Source organism: Lontra canadensis, unplaced genomic scaffold (genome assembly GCF_010015895.1).
Source record: "Lontra canadensis isolate GAN:19392208 unplaced genomic scaffold, GSC_riverotter_1.0 scaffold90, whole genome shotgun sequence".
Classification (NCBI taxonomy): Eukaryota; Metazoa; Chordata; class Mammalia; order Carnivora; family Mustelidae; genus Lontra; species Lontra canadensis.
The window spans coordinates 8,010,076-8,031,818 of record NW_022631084.1 but is presented as its reverse complement, the minus strand read 5'-3'; the positions used below and the strand labels follow the sequence as shown (position 1 = coordinate 8,031,818).

General features: G+C 43.5%; 1 protein-coding gene across 2 annotated transcripts; it reads right to left on the bottom strand.

Annotated features, from left to right (window-relative positions):
* Positions 1-944: 944 nt before the first annotated feature.
* On the bottom strand, positions 945-21,394 carry LRRIQ4 (leucine rich repeats and IQ motif containing 4). 2 transcript variants are annotated; one of them, XM_032836050.1, is made up of 6 exons: positions 21,359-21,394; positions 13,332-14,392; positions 8,419-8,592; positions 7,059-7,197; positions 5,953-6,149; positions 945-1,172 (listed from the first exon to the last, which is right to left on the bottom strand). In XM_032836050.1, the coding sequence occupies exons 2-6, from the start codon at positions 14,352-14,354 to the stop codon at positions 1,020-1,022; spliced, it is 1,686 nt and encodes a 561-aa protein (XP_032691941.1). In that variant the 5' UTR covers positions 14,355-14,392; positions 21,359-21,394; the 3' UTR covers positions 945-1,019. The 2 variants fall into 2 exon arrangements, with proteins under 2 accessions (XP_032691941.1, XP_032691940.1); XM_032836049.1 differs by lacking the exon at positions 5,953-6,149.
* Between the last annotated feature and the right edge of the window lie 349 nt (positions 21,395-21,743).

Here is a 21,743-nt window from a genome sequence, read left to right as displayed (position 1 = left end):
AATCCCATGAGCACCTGTGCTCATGTATTTCCATGAACATAGGCAAAACCTATGTACAACTAGCCCAAAACTGGAAACAGACCAATATCCTTCAAAGGGTGAATAGTTAGACAAACTATGGTACTAGGCGATACCACTCAGCAATAAATTGATTCCTGCAACGATGTGGATGGACTTTGACTTACGCAGAGTAACAAAGCCAATCCCCAAGTGTTACACACTATGCGATTCCGTTTACATGACATCCTTGAAATAAAACTGTACAGCTGAAGACAGGGTTAGGGATCCGGAGATGGAGTGGACGGTAAGTGTGACTCAAAGGAATAACACCCGGGAGATTTGTGGTGATGGCTACGTAAAGCTTACATGTGACATAACGACACTGAACTACACACACATACACATGCATACACACAAGTTTCCTACAACCCATAGAATCTGAATAAGCTCAGTTTATGGCACCAAGATCAGTTTTCTGGTTTTGGTATCCTATTAGAGTTATGCAGGATGTCGACACTGAGGGAGGGTGAAGGGTGCATGGACCTCCCTGCCCATTTCTTTGGAACTTCCTGTAAGTCTCTATTTCAAAATTAAAAAGTTTTAGGGCTGCCTGGCTGGCTCAGTCCAAAGCGTATCCGACTCTTGATCTCAGGGTCATGAGTTTGAGCCCCATGTTGGAGGTAAAGATTATTTAAATAAATAAACTTAAAAAGTTTTTTTTAAAGTAGACAGGATCGTACAATGAACCTCCATTTACCTATCACATGCATCTACAATTAACAAATTAATGCCAATCCTGTTTCTTTGGGATCCCCCACACTTACCTCTCCCTGATATTATTCTGGGGCAGTTCCCAGGCATCGTATCATTTCATCCATAAATATTTCAATAAAGTGAGAACCTTTATTTTTACACATAGTCATGTTTCTATGAATAATTTTAGTGTGGTAGGCCATCTAATTCCTACACATGTTGCTGTCTTAATCCAACAGAATTCATTACCTCAATTTGTTATAGAATTATTTCCTGTTTTTCTTTGCAGTTTTTCCTTTTACATCCTTTTTTCCTTTCTTATCTTTTGGAGAATTCTTTCCTTTCTTCAGCACTTTTTGCAGTTCTTCAAACCTCCCCAATCCTTTCCGGACCATTATTCCACGCCACCATGCCTGAATCTGAAAACAAGATAAACCCAGAAAGCATCAGCTGGTATTACTCGAGACAGGGATGGTTATCTCTTCATTCTGGTACGTAGTTTTAAAGATGTGAAGAATGGAATGTCATTAGAACTCCACACCTTATTTTCTCTTTCAATCGGCCATTCTGGCAAATGTAAAAACAACAACAACAACAAATCAGTGCTTTTATGTCCCAGGCACTGCTGTAGACATTCAGGGAACAGCAGTTAAATGCCAATGTCCCAGACCTCACACTGCACCGAGAAGAGACAATAAACACAGGAATGTATGATTTCATAGATGCCAGTAAACGCCACAGAGACAACAGTGCACAGGGGAGTCAGGAGGGCCTGCATCCGCCCTCCCTCTCCTCACTGGACTGCCGGGATCCCGCCTACAGCCAGCCCCATTCCTTCCAAGGTCCTGTGCTCTCCCACCTACTCAGAAACATCCCTCCCCTAGCAGTAGGCTCTGAACCTCCCCGGGCCTCCCCACTTCTCCCAGAATAAAAGCTCAAGTCCTTGCAACAGGCTTACAAGGACCTCTCGGATCTGCTCCCTTCCTCATTTTTTTTTTTTTTTTTTAATTTTTATTTATTTGACAGAGATCACAAGTAGGCAGAGAGAGACAGAGGAGGAAGCAGGCTCCCCGCCGAGCAGAGAGCGGATGTGGGGCTCGATCCCAGAACCCTGGGATCATGACCTGAGCCGAAGGCAGAGGCTTTAACCCACTGAGCCACCCAGGTGCCCCTACTCCCTTCCTCTTAACTTGAAAGGACCTCTCTCCTTCCCCTTGCTCACTCTGCTCTGGCTGTCAGGCAGGCTCACAGTCAGCCACACCCCACACAACCCCACCTCCCAGCTCTTGCTTTTGCAGCTGCTTCTGCCTGGAAAGCTCTTTCCAATACTCAGATGGCTTAACCTCCAGTTCTCCAAGTTATTTCCTCAATTGTCATGGCTGTGGACTGAACTGACTCTCCCCACCCCCAGCTCATATTGGAAGTCCTAACCCCTAATGTCATTGTCTTTGGAGGTGGGCCCTTCTGAGGTAATTAGGCTTGGATGTGGTCATTATGGGGTCTTCATAACGGGATTAATGCTCTTATGAGAGACAACACACAACTTAGTCTTCTCTCTGTCTCATGAGGGCACAGCAAGAAGACAGCCACGTGTAAGGAGGAAAGAGGGCTCTTACCAGTGACCGACCACACTGGCCCCCTAATCCTGGACTTCTCACCCCTAGCACTGTGAGAAAATGTCTGTTGTTTGAGCCATCCAGTGTATGGTATATTGTTATGATAGCCAGAGCTGACTAAGACAGTCATTTTTCCAATGAGGCCTGCTCTGACCATCTCATTTAAATCGAACCCTCCCCCCCCAACCCCCGCCAGCCCACTCAACACACACACATGACTTCTGGCAACCTCAGTTCCCCTTAGCTTGAGCTTTTTCCAATGCCACATATCACTTTCTAACAGACTGTATAATTTTCTGTTTTATATTTCATGTTTTTATTTCCATGATACTAGACTTTAAGCAATATGAGGACAGAAAAATTTGTTTTGTTCACTGATGTATTTCCAGTGCCTGGCACCTAGCAGAAGCTCGGTAAGTATTTGCTAAATGAATGAATGAGGTGGGCGGGGAATGCTGTTCTATATAAGATGGATCAAGGGCAGATATGAGGATGTTTGAGCAAGGACTGAACTAAGTGAGGGCCGGGGTCTTGTCCATATCCGGGAGACACATCTCTGGGCAGAGGGAGGAGCAGGCTTGGACTTTGGGAAAACACCAAGAATCTGTCTGTGACGTGAAAATGGGATGGAGGATATGGGAGAGTGAGAGCAGCCACACAGGAGTTCAGGGGGTGATTTTCCAGGGGAACAGTATCGCCCTCTAGAGGCATTCTAGGCATTTTCCAGGCTTTTTGATGTCTTGAGGTTTAGCCATCTTCAATGGTCTGACACATGCCCCAGGGCACAAAGACTTTCCCAGGGTGTGAACGCTTGGATAGTCCGGAGGCAATCCATTTCCAGAGCTTCAACTTCCACCCCTGCCCACAATGTATCTGCCTAGGAACCAGGCTGCCAGTTCTCCATTCCCACTCTGCTTCCTGGCTTCCCCTCTGGCACACCTCTCAGCCACCCGAATCTGACTGGGGTGTGTGGCCCTGGACTCCAAAGACCTCTGGCACACCACAAAAACCAGACAATACAAAATAGTAGTATCGGAAAAACAAAACATACAAACAAACAATGATAACATAAAACAGACTCTTACAAAGAACTGTTGGTTGTGGTGGGGAGGGATGGTTAGATGAGTGGAAGAGCTGATGGGGTGAAGAAGTACAAACTTCCAGTTATAAAGGAAGTCATGGAGATGAAAAGTACAGCGTACGGGAACATAGTCAATAATATTGTAATAATGTTGTATGGTGACAGATGGGGACTACACTTGGGGTAAGCGTTGTGCAATGCACAGAATTCTCAAGTCAGTATGTTATGCACCTGAAACTAATATAACATTGTATGTCAATTATATTTCAATAATAAAAGACTAGCAGTATTGATGTTGGCCCTAGGGACTAGGTAACCAATTCTTTTGTAAGGCAAATGGTTCCCAGCTCTTTGCCTTCAAGAAAATTGAAAGACCAGTTGATTTGCCAGCCAAGAGCCCACTATCTGATTTTTGGGGATATAAATCTGGAAGAAGGTCAGAGATGTGTGAAACATTACCATTTAAAACGAAATAATACAGGCACACACACACACAAAAACTTCTTCCATTCTTGTAACTAATCTATGTAAATAAGGTTTCTCGGCATTTCATCTGTAAAATGAAAAATAGGAATAGAACCGATGTCAACCCTGTCTCATTCCAGCAATAACTAACAATTATACAGGGATATATAAACTATATCAGAGAAGTCTCACATTTGTGTATGTATTTTCCCCAAATCCTCTAGGTCAAATAATTAAATACCAAAATTTGTAATGGATTTTATAGTGTTTTGGTCAATTTTATACCACTAATAATTGTAATATGACTTAATCAGGACATTAAAAACCCTATGGTCAAATAAAAAAATTTTAATTTTAAAACTTAATTAGTATAAATATTTGTGCTGCCTAAAAGTATGAAAGGGGATCTGTAAATGACTTAAAGTTATAGATATAAAACATTAAGCTCAATTCTTAAGGGAAAGTGAAATAGAAATACATGTTCAAGAAGAAAAAGAAAGGATATAAAATTTCTGCCTATGGGACACCTGGGTGGCTCAAGCCTGACTGGGGGTTTTGGCTCAGGTCACCATCTCATGGGTTGTGTAACTGAGCCCAACCACTGGTTCTGGGCTCGGAACCCAGCATGGAGTCTGCTGAAGAGATTCTTTCTCCCTCTTCCTCTGCCCCACCCCCACTCAGTGCGCATGTACATGCGCGCACTTTTGTGTGTGTGTGTGTGCACGCGCGCACACGCGCGATCCTAAAAAAAATTTCTGGCTATAGGAGCTTGTTCGAGAATTTTGTAAATTGAGGTGACTGACATATCAAATCATAATGGTATTTAGATTCCACTGGGTATGTTTAAAATACTGATCTAAGAGCTCTATTTTAAGATGTCAATATTTAAAACTCGCTGAAAAGTAAATCCTTTGCAATAATTTAAACTTAGTGGCAAAAGAATTTAAACATCAATTTCAAAATGTGCAAAAGGGTACATGGTTTTTCAAAACACTTTTGGGAAGTATCCAAAAAGCATTATATTCATTCTTCCAGTGTAGCCATTCTTGAGTATATACATATTAAAATAAATATTTTAATATAAATTATTTTCCTTTCTTCTTTAAGTTGCAGCTCAGGCATTATTTTCATTTGTCAAAATTACGGGTTTTGGTAGGTTATATTATCTGAGTTAAATTTCAGAAGAGTAAAGAAGGTATCACATACTATTTAGCATACAAGAAAGGGTGTTAGGTTTAATATAGTTGAGGGCCATTGCCAGAAGAGGGTCTTACAAAGTAAAGACGGACTCTTGCTTCAGGTGAAAAAGAGAATCATGGACTTCAGCAGAGTAGTGGTAAGATCTCACCTGTGTTTTAACAGCACTGGTCTGACAACTGAGAGGAAGGTATACTGTAAGGGAAGCAGGTTTGAAAGCGGGGATACTAGTTGGAGGACTAGGGTGGTCGTCAAGGTGTGAGACAATGGGGGCTTGGATCAAATGCATAATGTATACTGAATCCTGACGGACGTGAACACAGGCCTGGCCTAGCCGGGGGTAGCCTATTATCTCCATGGGCTGGGGGGGCAAGGAGGAGATGACAACGTCCTTTGACCCCATCACCCTCATTCCCCCATCCCCCACTTTAAAGGCTCTTTGCCCTTTGATCCAGAGCAGAACTCTGGTCCCCACAGCCCTGCTCCACAAATACTTTCATTTCTAATTTTTCAGCCTTATCTTAGCAACTTTGTGAATATAAGCTTTTCAGTCCAGTCCAAGAATTTTAGACTGCTTTGGGATTGGAAGTTTGGGTTTCTTTCACCTCTTTGCTGTCTTCTTAACTGGCAAAGAGATGAAGAACAAAAATGCAAAAGTGTCAAGAAGATGTTCAAAGATCCTCTTGCTTAATTCTGAGGATATAAAGGAAATAAGAGGGTTTATTCTTGATGAGGACAAGGTATAGATGGGTAAAGAGCAGCCCTGGCACGGTCTGTAATATCTTTACCACTGGCCCTTCTCCAAAGCAGCTGTGAATGTGCTATCCAGAATTTTTTTACCTTTGTTGCCATTATCTTCATGTTTCTTTTTTTCTTAAAGTGTGCCCATATAGCCTGGATGCCTTCAGTATACACTTCTTTTGGGGGGTCCTCTAGGGGGTTGTCCACCAGTGTCAAAACCTTTAGATTCACTAGATTATCCAAATTCTCTGGAAGACAGGTGATCAAGTTGTCCTCAAGCAGTAATTCTTTCAAAGCTGAAACAATTTGTTTTTAATGACAGATTTGTCTTAAGAAGAGGCAAAGTCAACCCATGCATTCTTTAGTCCAGTTACTTTGAAATGTGTGTCTCCTGCTGTGTCATGTAACAAAAGACACATTTAATGAGGCAAACCAAGTTCTCTTCCTTATAACAATTCAAAGTTTTTAGAGCCAGTGTATATAAGTATGAGAGACAGAAATAGTACACACGAAAAAAATGTGACCATGTTTCAGTCCTCCAGGGACCAAGGACAGGATGAAAATGCAGGGTCAGGTGCATTACTAAGGAGTACTGCATGCTCATCCCTGACTTTAATCTATGGCAAAAAAGATTTTTTTAATTTGGTCCCACGAAAAGCTCAGCAAAAGGCTGTTAAATGGATGGATAAATTGACATATGTACAAATAAAGAATGATTTAGCCTAGCATGAAATGTTTGGGTGTTTAAATATGGGTCATAACTGATTCTTCATGCCAGTCATACAGCTCCAAAAGTCCTTCCTTGCTGATTTCACCACTCTGGGTCAACGCTTTTCCTTTTATTCAAGTGACTTAGTGACCTAAGGCAAACTCCAAATTCTGGCATGTAGTAGGTAGGCAATAAAGTATGGTCATTGGAATGATGACTATATGGGCGAATGCTAATTTTCTTAGCCATTGCTATTTACTTCACTATTCAGTTCCCAATAAACAACCTAACTGCCTTTGTGAGGTTCTTAGCTGTACTAATCAGGAACCTGGCCTTCCCTGTCTGGCTAGGGAGACCTGGGAGGAGGTAATGGGGTCAGGCTAAGCTCTCTAAATTGAGATTGGTCTTTAGTGAATGGAGGAAATGGGAAATGCGTCATCATGGGACATGCTGGCCTCACAGTCCACCAGGCTGGGGATCTACCAAGACTCCTCACCTTGTGCCTGGCAAATGGAATCCGGAAGTTGTTTAAGGCGGTTGTGACGGCAGTCAAGAATTTCCAGGTTAGGCATTGATCCCAAGGATGTAGGCAGGTACTCCAGATGATTGTTCTCTATATACAGCTCTTTAAGACTCTGAAAAACATGAGAGTAGACCATGATGATCCTTACACTGATAAAAGAATGAAAATAACCACAATCACTGGAGAGTTCCCATACTCTTTCAATGGGGGATACTATGCACTGGGATCAAGGGAAAAACATACTTATTTAAAGAACCATCACCAAAACATAAGATTATTTTTGAGTAAAACCATTAGACATGGTTCCCAGTTTTGCAGGGAATCTAGTGTTTGTTTCGCACGAACTTTATGGAGAGATAGTTGTGATAATTTAACTATATGTATCATTTGCTTCCTTTCAACAGCTAATTACCTGCAGCAGTTGATAACGAACTGAAATTGTGTCAAGTATCAATCTAACATTGCCCAGGTTTGAAGTAGCCAAATGTGCAGGTAATGAGTTAGCTATTTTCGAATCCTCTGAGCAAAAATGTAATGTTTGCATCTCATCCGAAGATTTCAAGGAGTGTTATGCGGCCTGTCAAGGAGCCAGATGATGAGAAGAATTCTGAACACAGGACAAAGTAATGGAGAATCAGGAACAGGACCTCCGTGTCACAGGTGAGAAGTACCCGGGCTACACACACTGTCATTCAGGTCCAGGATGGGAGGTCATGTTGTGGCCCGCATCTACTTTATCCTTAGTAAGAGTGCAGTACCACAAACATGGAAAAAAATTCTCAATTCTTTATGCATACATTAAGACACAGGATAAGGCTACCTTGAATGAAGTTACCTTGTTGCTTTGTCAGGATTTAGCACAGGGCTGCGGGCCCATCTCCACAGGAACCCGGGACGATGTTAATATTCCCTGATTGGCCTGCCACCATGGAGGGAGGGAGGTCACCTTGACCCATCCAAAATGCAGGCACCTACCCATGTCACCTGCATGACACTTTAACTTAAAATAGTACAATTTTCAGGGGCCTCTTACAACAATGTAGTTATCAAATGGAAAGTGGAATTGCTCAATTTCTGCAAATAAAACATGCCAAACAGCACAGTGGAGAGGAGTATGGCATGGCATAACTTCTTGGCTATGTTCTTTGAGGATGGACCCAGCAGCTCAGGAAAACAGTGTTAGAGTGACTACTTGTTCACGGTTGGAAATCTAGTTGGGATGATTCCACAGGCAGCCTACGGGGGGACACCACCATGTTTTCTCAGTCTCAGCCAACTTAAGGGATCAGTGGGCATGAACTGCTTTGCCTACTCATCTGGGGAGGAGGCTTACCTGTAGTTTACTAATGTGTTCTGGCAAAGAGGTGAACTTGGCTCCTTGGTCTTGCCCGATGCATAATTTCTCTAAAGACTCTAAAGAAAGGATTTCTTCTGGAAATGAAAGGAACTGATTTCCCGTTAATCCAAGCATCTTCAGCTTTGAAAGTGAGCCGAAGTCTGGCGGTAACTAGAAGTATTCCAAAAAGGTAAGTTTCACGTCAAGATTATTTTAAACAGTAAGATAATAAATGGGGTTTTTAGTTTTGAGGCCCATTGATAAACATAAAGCAGAGCAATTTAGCAATTCCTGCTGATGAAAAGTTGGCACACGTGTCTGCATATAGAGTATTTATATGGTAGATCTAATGTCTGGAGTCCCACTCTTTCCCCGAGCCTCTCTGCTCCTCACTTTTAGGCACTGCTTGAAATTGAAGCAATTTTTAACCTACTTTATTGCAAATTTTTGAACTGTAATGTAGCTTGACACTCCTGAAAAAGTACTGAAGTTTTTAGTGTAATATTGCAACTATAATCTGAATAAGTTCAGTTATTAGATCTGATTAGTTGAGGAACATGACTTCTCATTCTGAAAGGCTTTAAGTCAGCAATTTAGAAACTTCAGCTGAGATCTCAGTGGGGGGTACCTGGGGGCTCAGTTGGTTAAGTGTCTGCTTTTAGCTCAGGTCATGATCCCAGAGTCCTGGGATGGAGTCCCATGTCAGGCTCCCTGCTCAGTGGGGAGTCTGCTTCTCCCTCTCCCTCTGCCCCTCCCCTGCTCCTTCTCTCTCTCTTTCTCTTATTCTCTCCCTCTCAAATAAATAAATAAAATCTTAAAAAAAAAAAAAGAAATCTCAGTTGGAAGCAAACAACAAAGACTGTTGAGTTTTTATCTTGTCATATTCTGCCCTCCATGAACACCAAGGCTTATGTGCCCTTTGTAGGTATTGGGTAGCCATTTTCCAGACTCCCAGACTGTCAGGCTTGGAAGGCCTTCCAAAGGTCAACTATTCCAATCCTTTAATAGGATGGTTGAATGTATTTCACAGCTAGTCATCCAGCATACATTCAAACACTACCTCCTGGAATGAAAAACTCATTACTTGGATGGAGACCTCTAATCATCAGATTTCCTTCTCCTGTCAAGCCAAAATTTGTGTCACTATTATGTTCACTTATTGGTCTCTTTCTGGCCCCCTGGAACCACATGGAAAAATCTCATTCTTAAAATGTGACAGTCTCCCTATTGATTGCATTACAGAGACACCTACTTTCTTGTAGGAAAAAAAAGCCCAGCTATATATATCAACAGCTTTCTTCACTCACTTTGAACCACCCTCATCTGGCTTTACTCCTAATGGGAAATCATTCCCCACATTTGACTGCCCTGAGCCCTGGTTTCTCCTCTCCCCCCATTCCTCTCTTCTTCATGAAAATGGTTACAGTTCAAGTCAGCCTGCTCTCTCCATAGATGGGGAGACAGATAAATAATTGGGAAGTAGGTCAAAAGAAAGCCTTCTTATGCCCGAGTTTTCGTGTCCGAGAGACCACCAAGGAGCCAAGGACCAATGCAATCACATGAGGGTTTATTTGACAAGCTTAAGCTTGGGCCCAAGTATACCCGACACAGCGGAGTAGGGACTTGGACCCCGAACCAGATTACAGTCAGAGTTTTTAAAGGCAGAGTAGGGGTGGACTCGGGAGTGGGTGAGGACAAAGGGGATTATGGATGATGTAAGTCTCCAAGGATTTTGGGGAGCAAGGTCTCCAGGACCTTGAGGGGCTAGCTATTGTTGGGAGAAAGGTTATTTATTACCAATAATAAAAATCTTCTCATGAGACCCTTTAGATGTATATCAGTGGGCCATATACTTGGGAATGACTCTCAACACTATCTTGGAGGTTTAGAGATAAAGGAATTGTTAAAGTAGACTTACAGGATCCTGGTCGGACCTGTTGGGGTAGGGGGTTGGTCAGGCTAGGATTGTCCTTAGCAAAACCTCAAGGTGAGGACAGTTAAGTCCCCAGGGGAGAGCCACTCTGTCTGTTTCAAGGGCTTGTCAGTAGGTGAGGAATTTTAATGATTTTCTTCTGCCTCTGTTTCCCACATCAGCTAAACTTGAGGTGGGATGGCCTTAATTTTCTCGGCCTCCACATTTCCCCCTGAACAATTTTGACCCTTAAATCTTTAAGGTTGTTGAAGGTGGAAGGTTTCATCTTCTGTAACTTCTTCCTGCTGAATAGGGGCGTAGAGTTGTCCCTACCTACTCGGGTCAACACTGGTCAGTTGGGGAATGTGTAGGGGAGTAATGAAAGACAGAGGCAGCTGAGTCCAGGGGTTTAAATCAATCATTAAAGGAGAGAGGGACTGTTTAAAGCGCTAACCTGAGTAGGTCAGAACCCAAGAGATATTTTATGATAATCTGGAACATCAAGATGGCTGCACTTATGTCAAGGGTAGACTTGAGGCGGGTACAGCCTTGTTTTTCTTGGCCTCCACAGCCTCTAGGAGGATAATATAGTAAGTCTCACACACCTGCAATCTTTTATATTTTTCTTTTTATTGTGTAGGGTGAGTGCTCATTTTCCTAAAAATGCTATAAAATGTTCATAGTTTTATTTATTTTTCAGAGGAAGTCAATCTCCAGAGAAACTGTTGTTTAAGCTTTCCTTCTTGACTGTTTCAAGATTCTTCATCAGGCCCTTAGATCCCTTTAATACAAAGCATCAGCATCAATGCAGTTCAAAATAATAGGAAAAGGGTTTTCAATCTAGTCCCTTCATTATAGCCTAGTAATGTCCCTCTTACTGCTGTTCAGTTAGCTCATAGGTTTAGTTTTTCTTTTTCAAAGCACATTGAATGTTTAAAGATTTTTTTTTTAACATATTCAAGATCCAATAATTAATCCCATCACAGTCACATTAAAGTGTAGTGGGAATAAATCTGGATGTACAGAAAACCTATGGAGTGTCAAATGAGGACAATCATTAGGGATGCTCTAACCAAGCTTTTGTCATTTTGACGTTGAGTTGTCCCTTCACAGAAGATGGACCATACAAATAAAATTCATCTAGATACACACTGAAAGTCAGCTACTTTTGCATCCACCTAGACAAGAAAAAGCTACTGGCCAGGCTCCAGGAGCAAGCAACCCATCAGGAAAGTCTTTGGGGGAGGAGAGGTAAGCAGCTGGCTTAAAAGTCATGTGTCATTTTACAGAGAAATGCACTGGGAGGGTAAGTACTGGAGGGATTATAGGAAATGAGAGAAGACCAAAAACCACAGAAATACCATCATAAGAACTGAAGAATAACAAGCAATGGGACACAGAGATTTTCACCTTCAATATGACAATACTGAACACATCCACATTTCAGCCAACTTGACTTGAGGTAAAACATGGTGTCGGTTGAGGCTTATGTTTGTTAAGGTGCTGTCAGTGTGTGATTCCCTCTTCTATTCTGATCTCTGAAAATGTTTCCCAGGAAAGGATTAGGTATCATTCAGGACTCAGTGGGAATTAAGTCAGTGGGTTATACTTCCCAAGGGTACTTCATACATTGAGCCTTTCACTCCCACGTAGAACTGGACAGACTTTTTCCACTGTAAAAGGAATTTCTTACCTCAATGTTGGAATAGCTGGGGGGTGGGGGCAGATGGCCTCTGAAAAACCTCTAAAATCCTCCAAAGTGGGTTGCTACCTAAATAGAGATTAAGCCCTAGATTCTCTTCCTAAATCCTAAATTAGCATCAGAATTGTTACTTCCTGAAGGGCTGTTTTAAAATTGCAGCAACTAGGAAAAACAACAACAGCACTCTCCACAAAAGTTCTAAATTAAAAAGCGAGTAACAGATTAAACAAAAACACCCCCAACAAACCCTTAAGGCCTAGGACTAGGATAAAGTATGGTGAGCACAGGAGATCTGTGCCCATGGCCAGGAAAAGCAGACCTATTATTTGATACAGTCGTGGATTTCCAAATCTCTTGCTTTCTCCCTCTACAGTTGTAGCAGAACTCACTGTTCTTTTAAATTTTCAAATATTAAAAATAACAAAACAAATACCTGTGCATGCACCATCCAAACCATTTGTTAATAAAATGAAATGTGCATCAACTAGACTCAAATAAAAAGAATTTTTAAGTAAACAAAATGAAATGCTGCAATTAAAACCAGGCTCCCCTGTAATCCCCTCCTCATATCCTTGACTTCCTTCCTCTTCCCAGAGGCAGCCACTATTAAGAAATCAGCGCGTTTTTTTCCTAGCTCATATGTTTTATCCTTTTATTGCATATATACATATCCACAACGTATGTGTTGTGTGTGTATGTATGGAGTTTGTGTGATTAAGAATTTATAAATAGCGTCGTGTTCTGCAATTTGTTTTCCTTTTTAAGAAACATCATAATTTTGAGATCTGCCCTGGCACATGGGTTAAATTATTGTATAGTTTTTAAATTTACGAATATAGCATGATCTGTGTGCTCACCGCTCTAGCGACAAATTTAGATGGTCTCCTGTACTTCCTTACTGTCAACAGGGCTCTGCCGGACATTTGTCAACGCGCCACCCTGCACACGTGGGAGAGAGTTTCTTTGAGGGACTGTTCTGCAGTTCTCCATGAGGGGAGCATCACGACCCGAGGTTGTACGTGCCAGAAAAACCCCTGCCCTGTGAGGAACCTCTGTTAGGAGGTGGTCTTGGTTCAGAACACAGCCCCCGGGACCCAGCCGCTCTGGGTTGAAACTCGGCTCTGTCTCGTGCAGGGGTGTGGCCTCGGCAAAGTAGTTACCGCTCCCTGTGCCTCGTTCTCCCCGCGTGTCACTGAGGATAACGGCACCCACGTCAAAATGAGGACATGAGCACCAGCCCAGGTGCGGGAAAAGCCCTTGCGGAAGCGCGGTGACAGCCAGGAAGGGCCTCAGTACCTGCCATATTTTGTTATCATCCAGCGCCAGGACTTCCAGGTTCTTGAGCGCCGCGATCTCCGCCGGACAGCGTTCCAGATGGTTCTGGCTGAGATCCAGGAAGCGCAGGCTGACCAGGCGCCGGAAGGAGCGCCGCAGCCCCCGCAGGCCGGTGTTGCACAGGTAGAGCAGGTGCATCGAGATCCACTTGCAGACGAGGCGCGGCACCTTCTCCAGGTGGTTGCCGCTCAGCCCGATCTCCGTCATCCCCACCAGCTCGGCCAGGGTGTGCGGAATCGAGTGGAGGCGGTTGTAGGACAAATCCAGCACCGAGAGCTGGCAGCACTGGCCCAGCGCCTCGGGGAGAACGGGCAGGCTGTTATAAGCTAGGTAGAACTTCTGCAACCTTTTCAGGTTCCCAATCTCTTCGGGGATGACGGCGAGTTTGTTCTCGTCCAGGTCAATGATCTCCAGGTTGGTGAGAACACAGAGCTCGGCGGGAAAAACCTCCAGCTGGTTTTGCTTTAGGTAGATCTCCCTCAGTTTGGTCTGGTTCACTAGTTCCTTGGGCAGAGAGCGGAGGTGGTTGCCGCTCAGCCCGAGCAGCTCGAGGTGGTGCAGGAGTTTGCAGATGACGATGGGGATCTCCGTCAGGCCGGTGTGGTAGAGGCGCAGCTCGCGCAGGCGGCGCAGGCCGCTGAGGACCGGAAGGGACGAGGACAAGAGCGGGTTGTGGCTCAGGTCCAGGCCCTCCAAGCTGCCCAGCTTGCCCAGCTCTGGGCACAGCTCGCTCAGCTTGTTCCTGTTCAGATAGAGGATCCGGACGTTCCTTAAACGCTGGATGCCCGGGGGGATTGCTTCAATCTGGTTGTTTTCCAGATGCGCTTCTTCTAATTCTTCTAACTGCAAGATCTCTGATGGGATGGTAGTCAGGCTCCGATTCGAAGCATCAATGAAAAATGTTCTACCAGAGGCCTGTTGTGGATCATCTTTCGGATGAATTCTAGATGCGCCACCTACTGATTTTATGATGTCATTTGACATTGTGTTGAGGGAAGTTCAAGTAGTCAAAATCCGAAATACTGGGAAAAGAATAAAAAGATCCGTTTACTTGCCAGGGAATTCCATATCCTTAAGACAGATTAAGTTTAGTTAATGGAATCTTGTGCTTGACATTCTAACGTGGCATGAAATGTAGGTTTCTGTGTTTCATGTTGAGAGAGGAATTCAAGTAAGAGATTCCTTCTAACAGGTTGACTTACATGAAAAGAAAAAAGATAGTCTCATTTTTAAAAATCCCTATTTTGACTCTATTTTCAGGTAGAATGGAGAAGATTGCAAAAAGTTTGCTCTTACCATAAACACTGAGAGAACACTAGGAAAAAATAATATTTTAAAATGTTGAATTTTTTCCCCCTTGAAGCCACCAGAGAATTGTGGATGCAAAGAAGGCCAAAAGAATTAAATTCTAGAGGTGGACTACCCCTTCCTAAGGAAGGAGAGACCAGTGGGCACTTTGATGCCTGGTGGCATTTTCAACTTTGGGGACTGGCAGACAGAGAAGCCAGTCTTCCATATTCACAGGAAAAGGAACTTCTTGAGACAAGGAGAAGCGGAGATACCTTATGGTCTTAGATCCCTAAGCCTGGCTGGGGGGTAGGGGCTTAAATCCCTGAGCAAGGTATCTGAAATTGCCTCAAATTGAAATGAACTACAGTAGCAATCTAGAAAGAAATTAAATGAGAAGTATATCATGTCCATGGATTAAAACACTCAGTGTTAAAATGTTAATGTATTCCCCAAGTTGACCTTTTGTTTCAGTACAATCTCAATCAAAATCTCAATAGGCAGGGTACCTGGGTGGCCCAGTGGGTTAAAGCCTCTGCCTTCCGCTCAGGTCATGATCTCAGGGTCCTGGGCTCTCTGCTCAGCAGGGAGCCTGCTTCTCTTCCTCTCTCTGCCTACTTGTGATCTCTCTCTGTCAAATAAATAAATAAAATATTTAATTTTTAAAAATCTTAATAAGCTTTTTTTTTTTTCTTTTTTGGTGGAAGTTAACAGGCTGATTCTAAAATTTATATGAAAATGCAAAGAACGTAGAATCGCAGAAGACAAACTTGAATAACAACAAAATTGGCAGACTTGCACTACTGGATTTGTAAGTCTTATAAATCTAAGGTGTTAATATTATATTACAGAAGACTAAGTACTTGGTCATTAACCTATGCACACACCCACCAAAGCCTAAGAAGGAAGGCAGAGAAGACGAGGAGGTGATGATGGCCTGGTTGATTGTAGCATCTTTGACTTGCCTTCTAGGCTGGGGGCTTTTCGGCTGAGTACTGGGCCTCTCCTCCCACACAGGGTCCTAGGCCCTAGATGGAGGGGATGTGCTTCGAGACCCACACTTACAATTACTGCGCCTTGCAACATAAAATATGTGGTTTAGATTCTCATTACTATATGCCTAGCTTCCAAGAGAGTTCTGGGACAGTGTTGCTCTCTGTTATTTAAAGAAAGGACAATGTTATGCCCCAATAATGGGTCCGTGATTAAAGGAGCCAGACTGATACAAAGCGAAGGTCAAGCAAAGCTTTATCTCGAGCCAAGCATCAAGAATCTAACCGAACGTTTGGGGTCGCACCTCTTACAAGAGAGGGAGACCCTTCTCTGTTCCACAGTCTAGCTTTTAAGGGCAAAGGCCATGCGGTCGGGGCTGGCCACGCACAGGTGACCGATGAGATTGTAACACACACAGGAAACTCCACAGTGATGCTAGGTGACCAATTGAGTTACAATTTACCCTAGTAGACATTTGACCCAGCCTATTACACCTTGATTGGGATTGGCGCCCAAAAGGCTCCCAAAGGGCGGGGCCCATACTCCTTGGTAACCAGGGAGACAGTATGCATCCCCTCACTGATTGGATGTCTCCACCTGGCCTGACCCACCTTTGTATCTGGGCTTTGTTACCTGAAGCTGGTTTCCGGGACTTGTCTCCAAGTAAATCCCCTGGGGGAAGGGGAGCAGGGACAGTTTCTAAATAGGTCCTTACAGACAAGACTTATCATTGATTAAATTGTGTATAGAATCAGCTGTCTCCAACTTTTCTCATTTGATCATTAGATTGATTTGATACTATTCAGTCCTGTAGGATAAAACTTCCAGTGTCTTTCATATAAACTGGCAATGCTGAAAGACTCTTAGACAACGTACCGACTAAAGCCACAGGAGAAAGGAAAATTGAGAACACTCGGGACACTGTATGTGCTAAGCTTTACTTAAATTAATGTATGGAATCCTCCCTAGAACCCTAAGAAGCAGACACCATTACAATCTCTGTTTTACAGATACAAAAACTAACCAAAAGGCCTTTTCTCAGAACATAATAGGAAGTGGGGACCGGAGTGTAGAATTTGTCCTAACCTTGCTCAGGATATTAACATCATTTGTTTACCAGAAGCCTGGTTTTTATTTTTTTATTTTTTAGGATTTTATTTATTTGACAGAGATCACAAGTAGGCAGAGAGGCAGGCAGAGAGAGAGGAGGAAGCAGGTTCCCTGCCAAGCAGAGAGCCAGATGCAGGGCTCTATCCCAGGATCCTGGGAACATGACCTGAGCTGAAGGCAGAGGCTTTAACCCGCTGAGCCACCCAGGGGCCCCATAAGCCTGGTTTTTATTAAAATCAGGCTTGGGTGTGAGCATTCAGGCTTGATTTTCTTTGGACGCCTTTCAGCAGAGTCATCTCAGGAAGATTCTTGAGGACTAGCTGTATGATTAGGGTTAACCCAAGTGCATCTGGGCTTCCAGACACATGAAAGAACTTATTTCTCCTCTTGTTCCATGATGAGACCTGCCTAGAATGTCTGAATGTGTGTAGACATACATTATCTCACCAGAATATGCCACATGCGTCTGGAACCAATTTGATGGACTCTGAAAGCTACATAGATTGTATATCCATTAACAGACTTAATAAAAGGAGGTTGCAAAGTCAGATTTGCAAGAGGTTGGCCAGTAATTCAGCCACAGTAAATAAGAACAGATAAGATTGATTCCTTACTGGTTATTTTTTTCATAAGGATTGCTACCGCAACGTGGCCAAATGAACTTGTTACAACCCAGTATTACTGTGGAATATCTAGGTGTAATAACTGTTGTGTCTTTTCAAGGAGTCAGGGTTTGGATAGTTTAATAATTGGTCCCTTTAGGGGTAATTTTAATGCCTGAGAAAAACCATTTAGGAAAATGATCAACCTTCTCAAATTTATATCAAGCGTTGATACTCTCATTTCCAAGTCTATTTACATGCCAACTGGATAGATAAGACTAGGGTCCTGAGGTTAACGTGGCTCTCTCTGATAGCATAAATAACCATTTCTAGTTAAAATAATTTCAAGATTTTACTTACAGCTTCACCTAGGAGATCTTCTCCCTCTAACACAGACAAGCCAAGAGCCTCAATATACCTAGGGCTGGAGAATCATGTAATGGTAAGGGTAACACCCTTTGCTTTGATAAAAATTTCTGGGAAACCCAAACCCCAGGAAAAATGTTTAAGTCTCCTCTCAAGTAATACGAGATGAAGACCCATATAAACTTCAGACTTGAGTGGAAAACTTTCATAAGCAAGCAACTTTAGATTTTTGGCCTGGGCAAGGGAGAATCTAAACGACTCCGACAATAATAAAGGCAAGATTCTAGGTGTGATGTTGTGATATAATAATAAATACATATTTGGTCTTTGTTCCCAAGTTCCTGATACAAAAGCTTCTAAAACCTTTAGTGTTTTCTGAGGGTTTGGAGAGAAGTGTCTCTTGTTATTCATAATAAGCCCCATTCAACCCACCTGAGTCCATACTAATGCAGTCACTCTCCTTAGGCCTCCAGATTGCCTCTCGAGGGGGCCTGGTTGCCAGAGGAACCATCCACGTGATGAGAGGGGTGGAACTTTCAGCCCTAGTCCAGGACCTCATGAAGAGGCAACTGGGAGAGGGGCTGGAGGTTGAATTAATCACCAATGACCATTGATTTAATCAACCGTGCTTCCAGAATGGAACCTCTATAACCCTAAACAACGGGATTGGGAGAGCTTTTGAGTTGGTGAGCACATCAAGGTGCCAGAAGGGTAATGTGTCCAGAGAAGGTGTAGAAGCTCTGTGCCCTCTCCTCATACCCTCTCTTCCCCACGTGCATCTCTTCTATTTGGCTGTTCGTGAACCGTAGTTTTTAGAACACAGCGGTAACAGTAAGTAAAGTGTTTGAGATCTGTGAATCTTTAAAGCGAATTGTTGAAATTCAGGAGAGAGCTGTGGGTACCCCCAATCTGTAGTCCACTGGTACTGGTGACAACCTGGGACTGTGGCTGGTGTCTGAGGTGGGAAGCAGTCTTATGGGACTGATCTCTCAAGCTGTACGGTAGGCACTAACTCTGGGTGTGTTGTGTCAGAATCAAACCTTAGGACACCTACTTGGCGTCTGCATAGAACTGGAGACTGGCTTGTTTGGAAAACCCCCAGTTGGTGTCAGGTATTTGGTAAGTAGAAACTTCCACATTAGTACTAGGATACGGAGATGTTTCGTATGTTAAGAGAAATAGAAGGAAAAAAGTCTATAATCTGATAATGAGCTCTGAAAGTCTTGTAGAGTGAAGAGTCTTCCAAGCACGGGTCCACCGCAGGTAAAAGAGGCCTTATAGAAACATTCGTTTGCCAGAATTGTTAGCCGTGTTGCATGGTGTCCCCCCATCCCCGCTGTCACCAAATTATTGATCTGAAATAGCTTCTCGGGACTTGTTTTCTTTAAATAGGCTCAGACGGGCATTTTACCCATTTTCAAAAATGTTTCTACCCTTCATTCCCCTACAGGTACCACCAAGCTATAGATCTAGTAATTCCTAGGCAAAACCTTTTCTTTTAGAATGTGGTTTTTCAAATTATTGTCTTGCACAATGAAGGAGGTTTGAGGTGCTATTCTATTACTAATCAGATACCTTTTTGTCTCGTCAGATAATAAAAATGTAAACTTTTCAGACCACTTACTCTTTTATCCATGGGCCAAATAATTTTTTTGATAACACTATTTTTTCCACCTGCATATTTAGTACCTAAACAACACACATGCGTGAGCAACACTGGAAGCCAGCACGTCAGAAACTCGTCAGAAAATTCAACCAGGAATTTGCTCTGACACTTTCTAGCAGCTTAGTTGAGCCTTCTGGTACCTGGGGAAGAATAACTAATGAATGTGTTAAATATTAATTCTCCCAGATGCTTGGAGTTGTCTCCATGTTAGCAGGAAACAACTTACCTAGACCCTATTATCTGTGTTTCCTCAAGACAGGAGGACTGTAATTATGAAAACTCATGCTATTGGCTTTTTAAATAGTTACAATAAAAGAAACATTTGAAAAATACTTCTGGATTTTTTTTTATAAAACTATAATCAAAGACCTGTCTATTAAGTTACTTATATAAAGATACACCTACTAAACCTTCTTACTATAAGGTGCCAGAGAAATATAAATGCTGCCTTTTATAGAAGAGTGGGGACTACAAACCCTCATATATTCTCTTTGGTTCTGACTTCCGGAAAGCTGAGGTTCAAGTTCGACTTCCACTCTGGGTTCTTGACACCTAAGCACCCAGTGAATCCACTTAAGTCTCCTTGAAGCCAGCTCAGCAACAGGTTTCCCCACCTCCTATCCCCTCCCCACCAGTCAGTGATTCTCAAGGGGAGGGTTTTAAAAAATTATATCCCTTCTCCACCTGGAAATCATTGGATTAATGAAAAAATGTGCTGATGGAAAGGAGTTGTACATATGGTCAGTTTTTTGTTGTTTTTTTGACCATCCTACTTGATATGCAGTTTGATGAGCTGTAGTTCAGCACAAATACTGTTACTTTTTGGTTTTGATTTTTGCTAAGGTGGATAAGGAGAACAGTGCTTTAAGTGCTGTTTGTCTAGCTAAAAGCAGCTCTTTTCTGTTTATTCTGTTCTGACCGTGTTTTCTAGTTACTCTCTAGAACAAAAGGGTGATTGGCACTTCTTGTTCTCTTAGAAGAGTATCTCTCCCTTCCCTTAGAGCAGTAATTAATAAATCCTGAACCTTTCTTTACTTTCCTCCACTTAACTCCAAATACTCTGAAAGGGGTTGGGAGGGTAGATGCTGAATTGTACACACACTCGTGCTTTAGTGTTTCAAGCTACCTCTTGGCTTTGTTGGTAGAACATGGGGTAAATGAAAATATTTTCTATTCATGTTTAACCTGAAATAATTCAAGTGATGCTTAAAATCTGGGCTACACTGGGTGTGAAGAGACCCCGCCTTGCCTAGCAGAGTTTCTTAGCAGTGGACTGGTGTTCTGGAATTGCCTAATGGGGTATACTCAGGGACAGAGGTCCTGGACATTTTTGTTTTCACTGTGTTCAGATACGTCTTGGTTTCACCTTGAGGGGCATCCTTCTTTCTCCCAGGCAAGGAGTCTCTGGTTGGCTCCAAAGCTCTCTGCAGGGGCCCTTCAGCTGCTTCCTCTGGGGTCTATGGTAACCACAAACAGAAGACCTTTCCTTCTCTCCTTCCTCTTTTTCTCTCTCCCACATCCAAGTACCTGAGCATGTTGCCTGTAACTGTGGCTGGGTTTTGTTCCCTTCTCCTCCCTTCCCCAAGTCCAGCCTCAGCTGGATCTTCTCTCAGCGGGGATACTGCAACTGCTTCAGACCTCACCTCCCCCAGGTCCTGTTAAATCCACCCTCCACCTGCTGCTCCCTATCTGAGAGCTCCCAGCGTCCTTGTCCCATAACAGCTTGGCGCTCAGAGGATGCACAAAGGGCTTCTCGTGGGTCCGACCCTGCCTGCCTGCCTGCCTCCCACCCTGTACTCATCTGGGCGGCCCCAAGTACCAGCGCGTCTCCAGCACCTACCAAGTTGTTCCGCCCTGGGGTGGATTCACTGGGACCACTCAGGAAGTTACCTCCTACAGAAAGCCCTCCCTGATATCCCCGCCCCTCGCCCCCCCCCCCCACCGCCCCAAGACTATCTACATACCCCTTTAAGCTCCCTTAGCTCCGTGCCTTATCCGTGCTGTTGTTACTCTCTGCTACTGCACGTGGCCACCGCAGGTATGTACACACTTTGGGGAGGAGACTGTGTCATAATCGTCTTCGTAGCCCGGCTCCTAGCCCATCAGCCGTGCCCCTGAAACCTCAAGAACGTTCCTCTGCAGAGAAGCCAGAGCACCCTCCGTGTGTTTTTAACCAAGGTCTAGGGGATCCGGAGCCAGAGGGGGTGACCAAGGAACTTCCATTGCTTTGGCAATCACAGCCTGCCCGAGGCCCACGTGGGTAATGGCGAGGGATGCGCAGCCGACGAGAGGTGGCGCTCAGGGTCTGGCGCTCATCTGAGCCCGGGAGCGGCAGGTGGGTGGCCGGGG

What these genes read in the sequence shown, in the direction of transcription:
- LRRIQ4 (XM_032836050.1), bottom strand. Translation starts at nt 14,354, where the DNA reads ATGTCAAATGACATCATAAAATCAGTAGGTGGCGCATCTAGAATTCAT. An exon ending in ATGATAACAAAATATGGCAG is followed by an intron (nt 8,593 to 13,331) that starts GTACTGAGGCCC and finishes GAATACTTCTAG; the next exon opens with TTACCGCCAGACTTCGGCTC. An exon ending in TTCCATTTGCCAGGCACAAG is followed by an intron (nt 6,150 to 7,058) that starts GTGAGGAGTCTT and finishes AAATTGTTTCAG; the next exon opens with CTTTGAAAGAATTACTGCTT.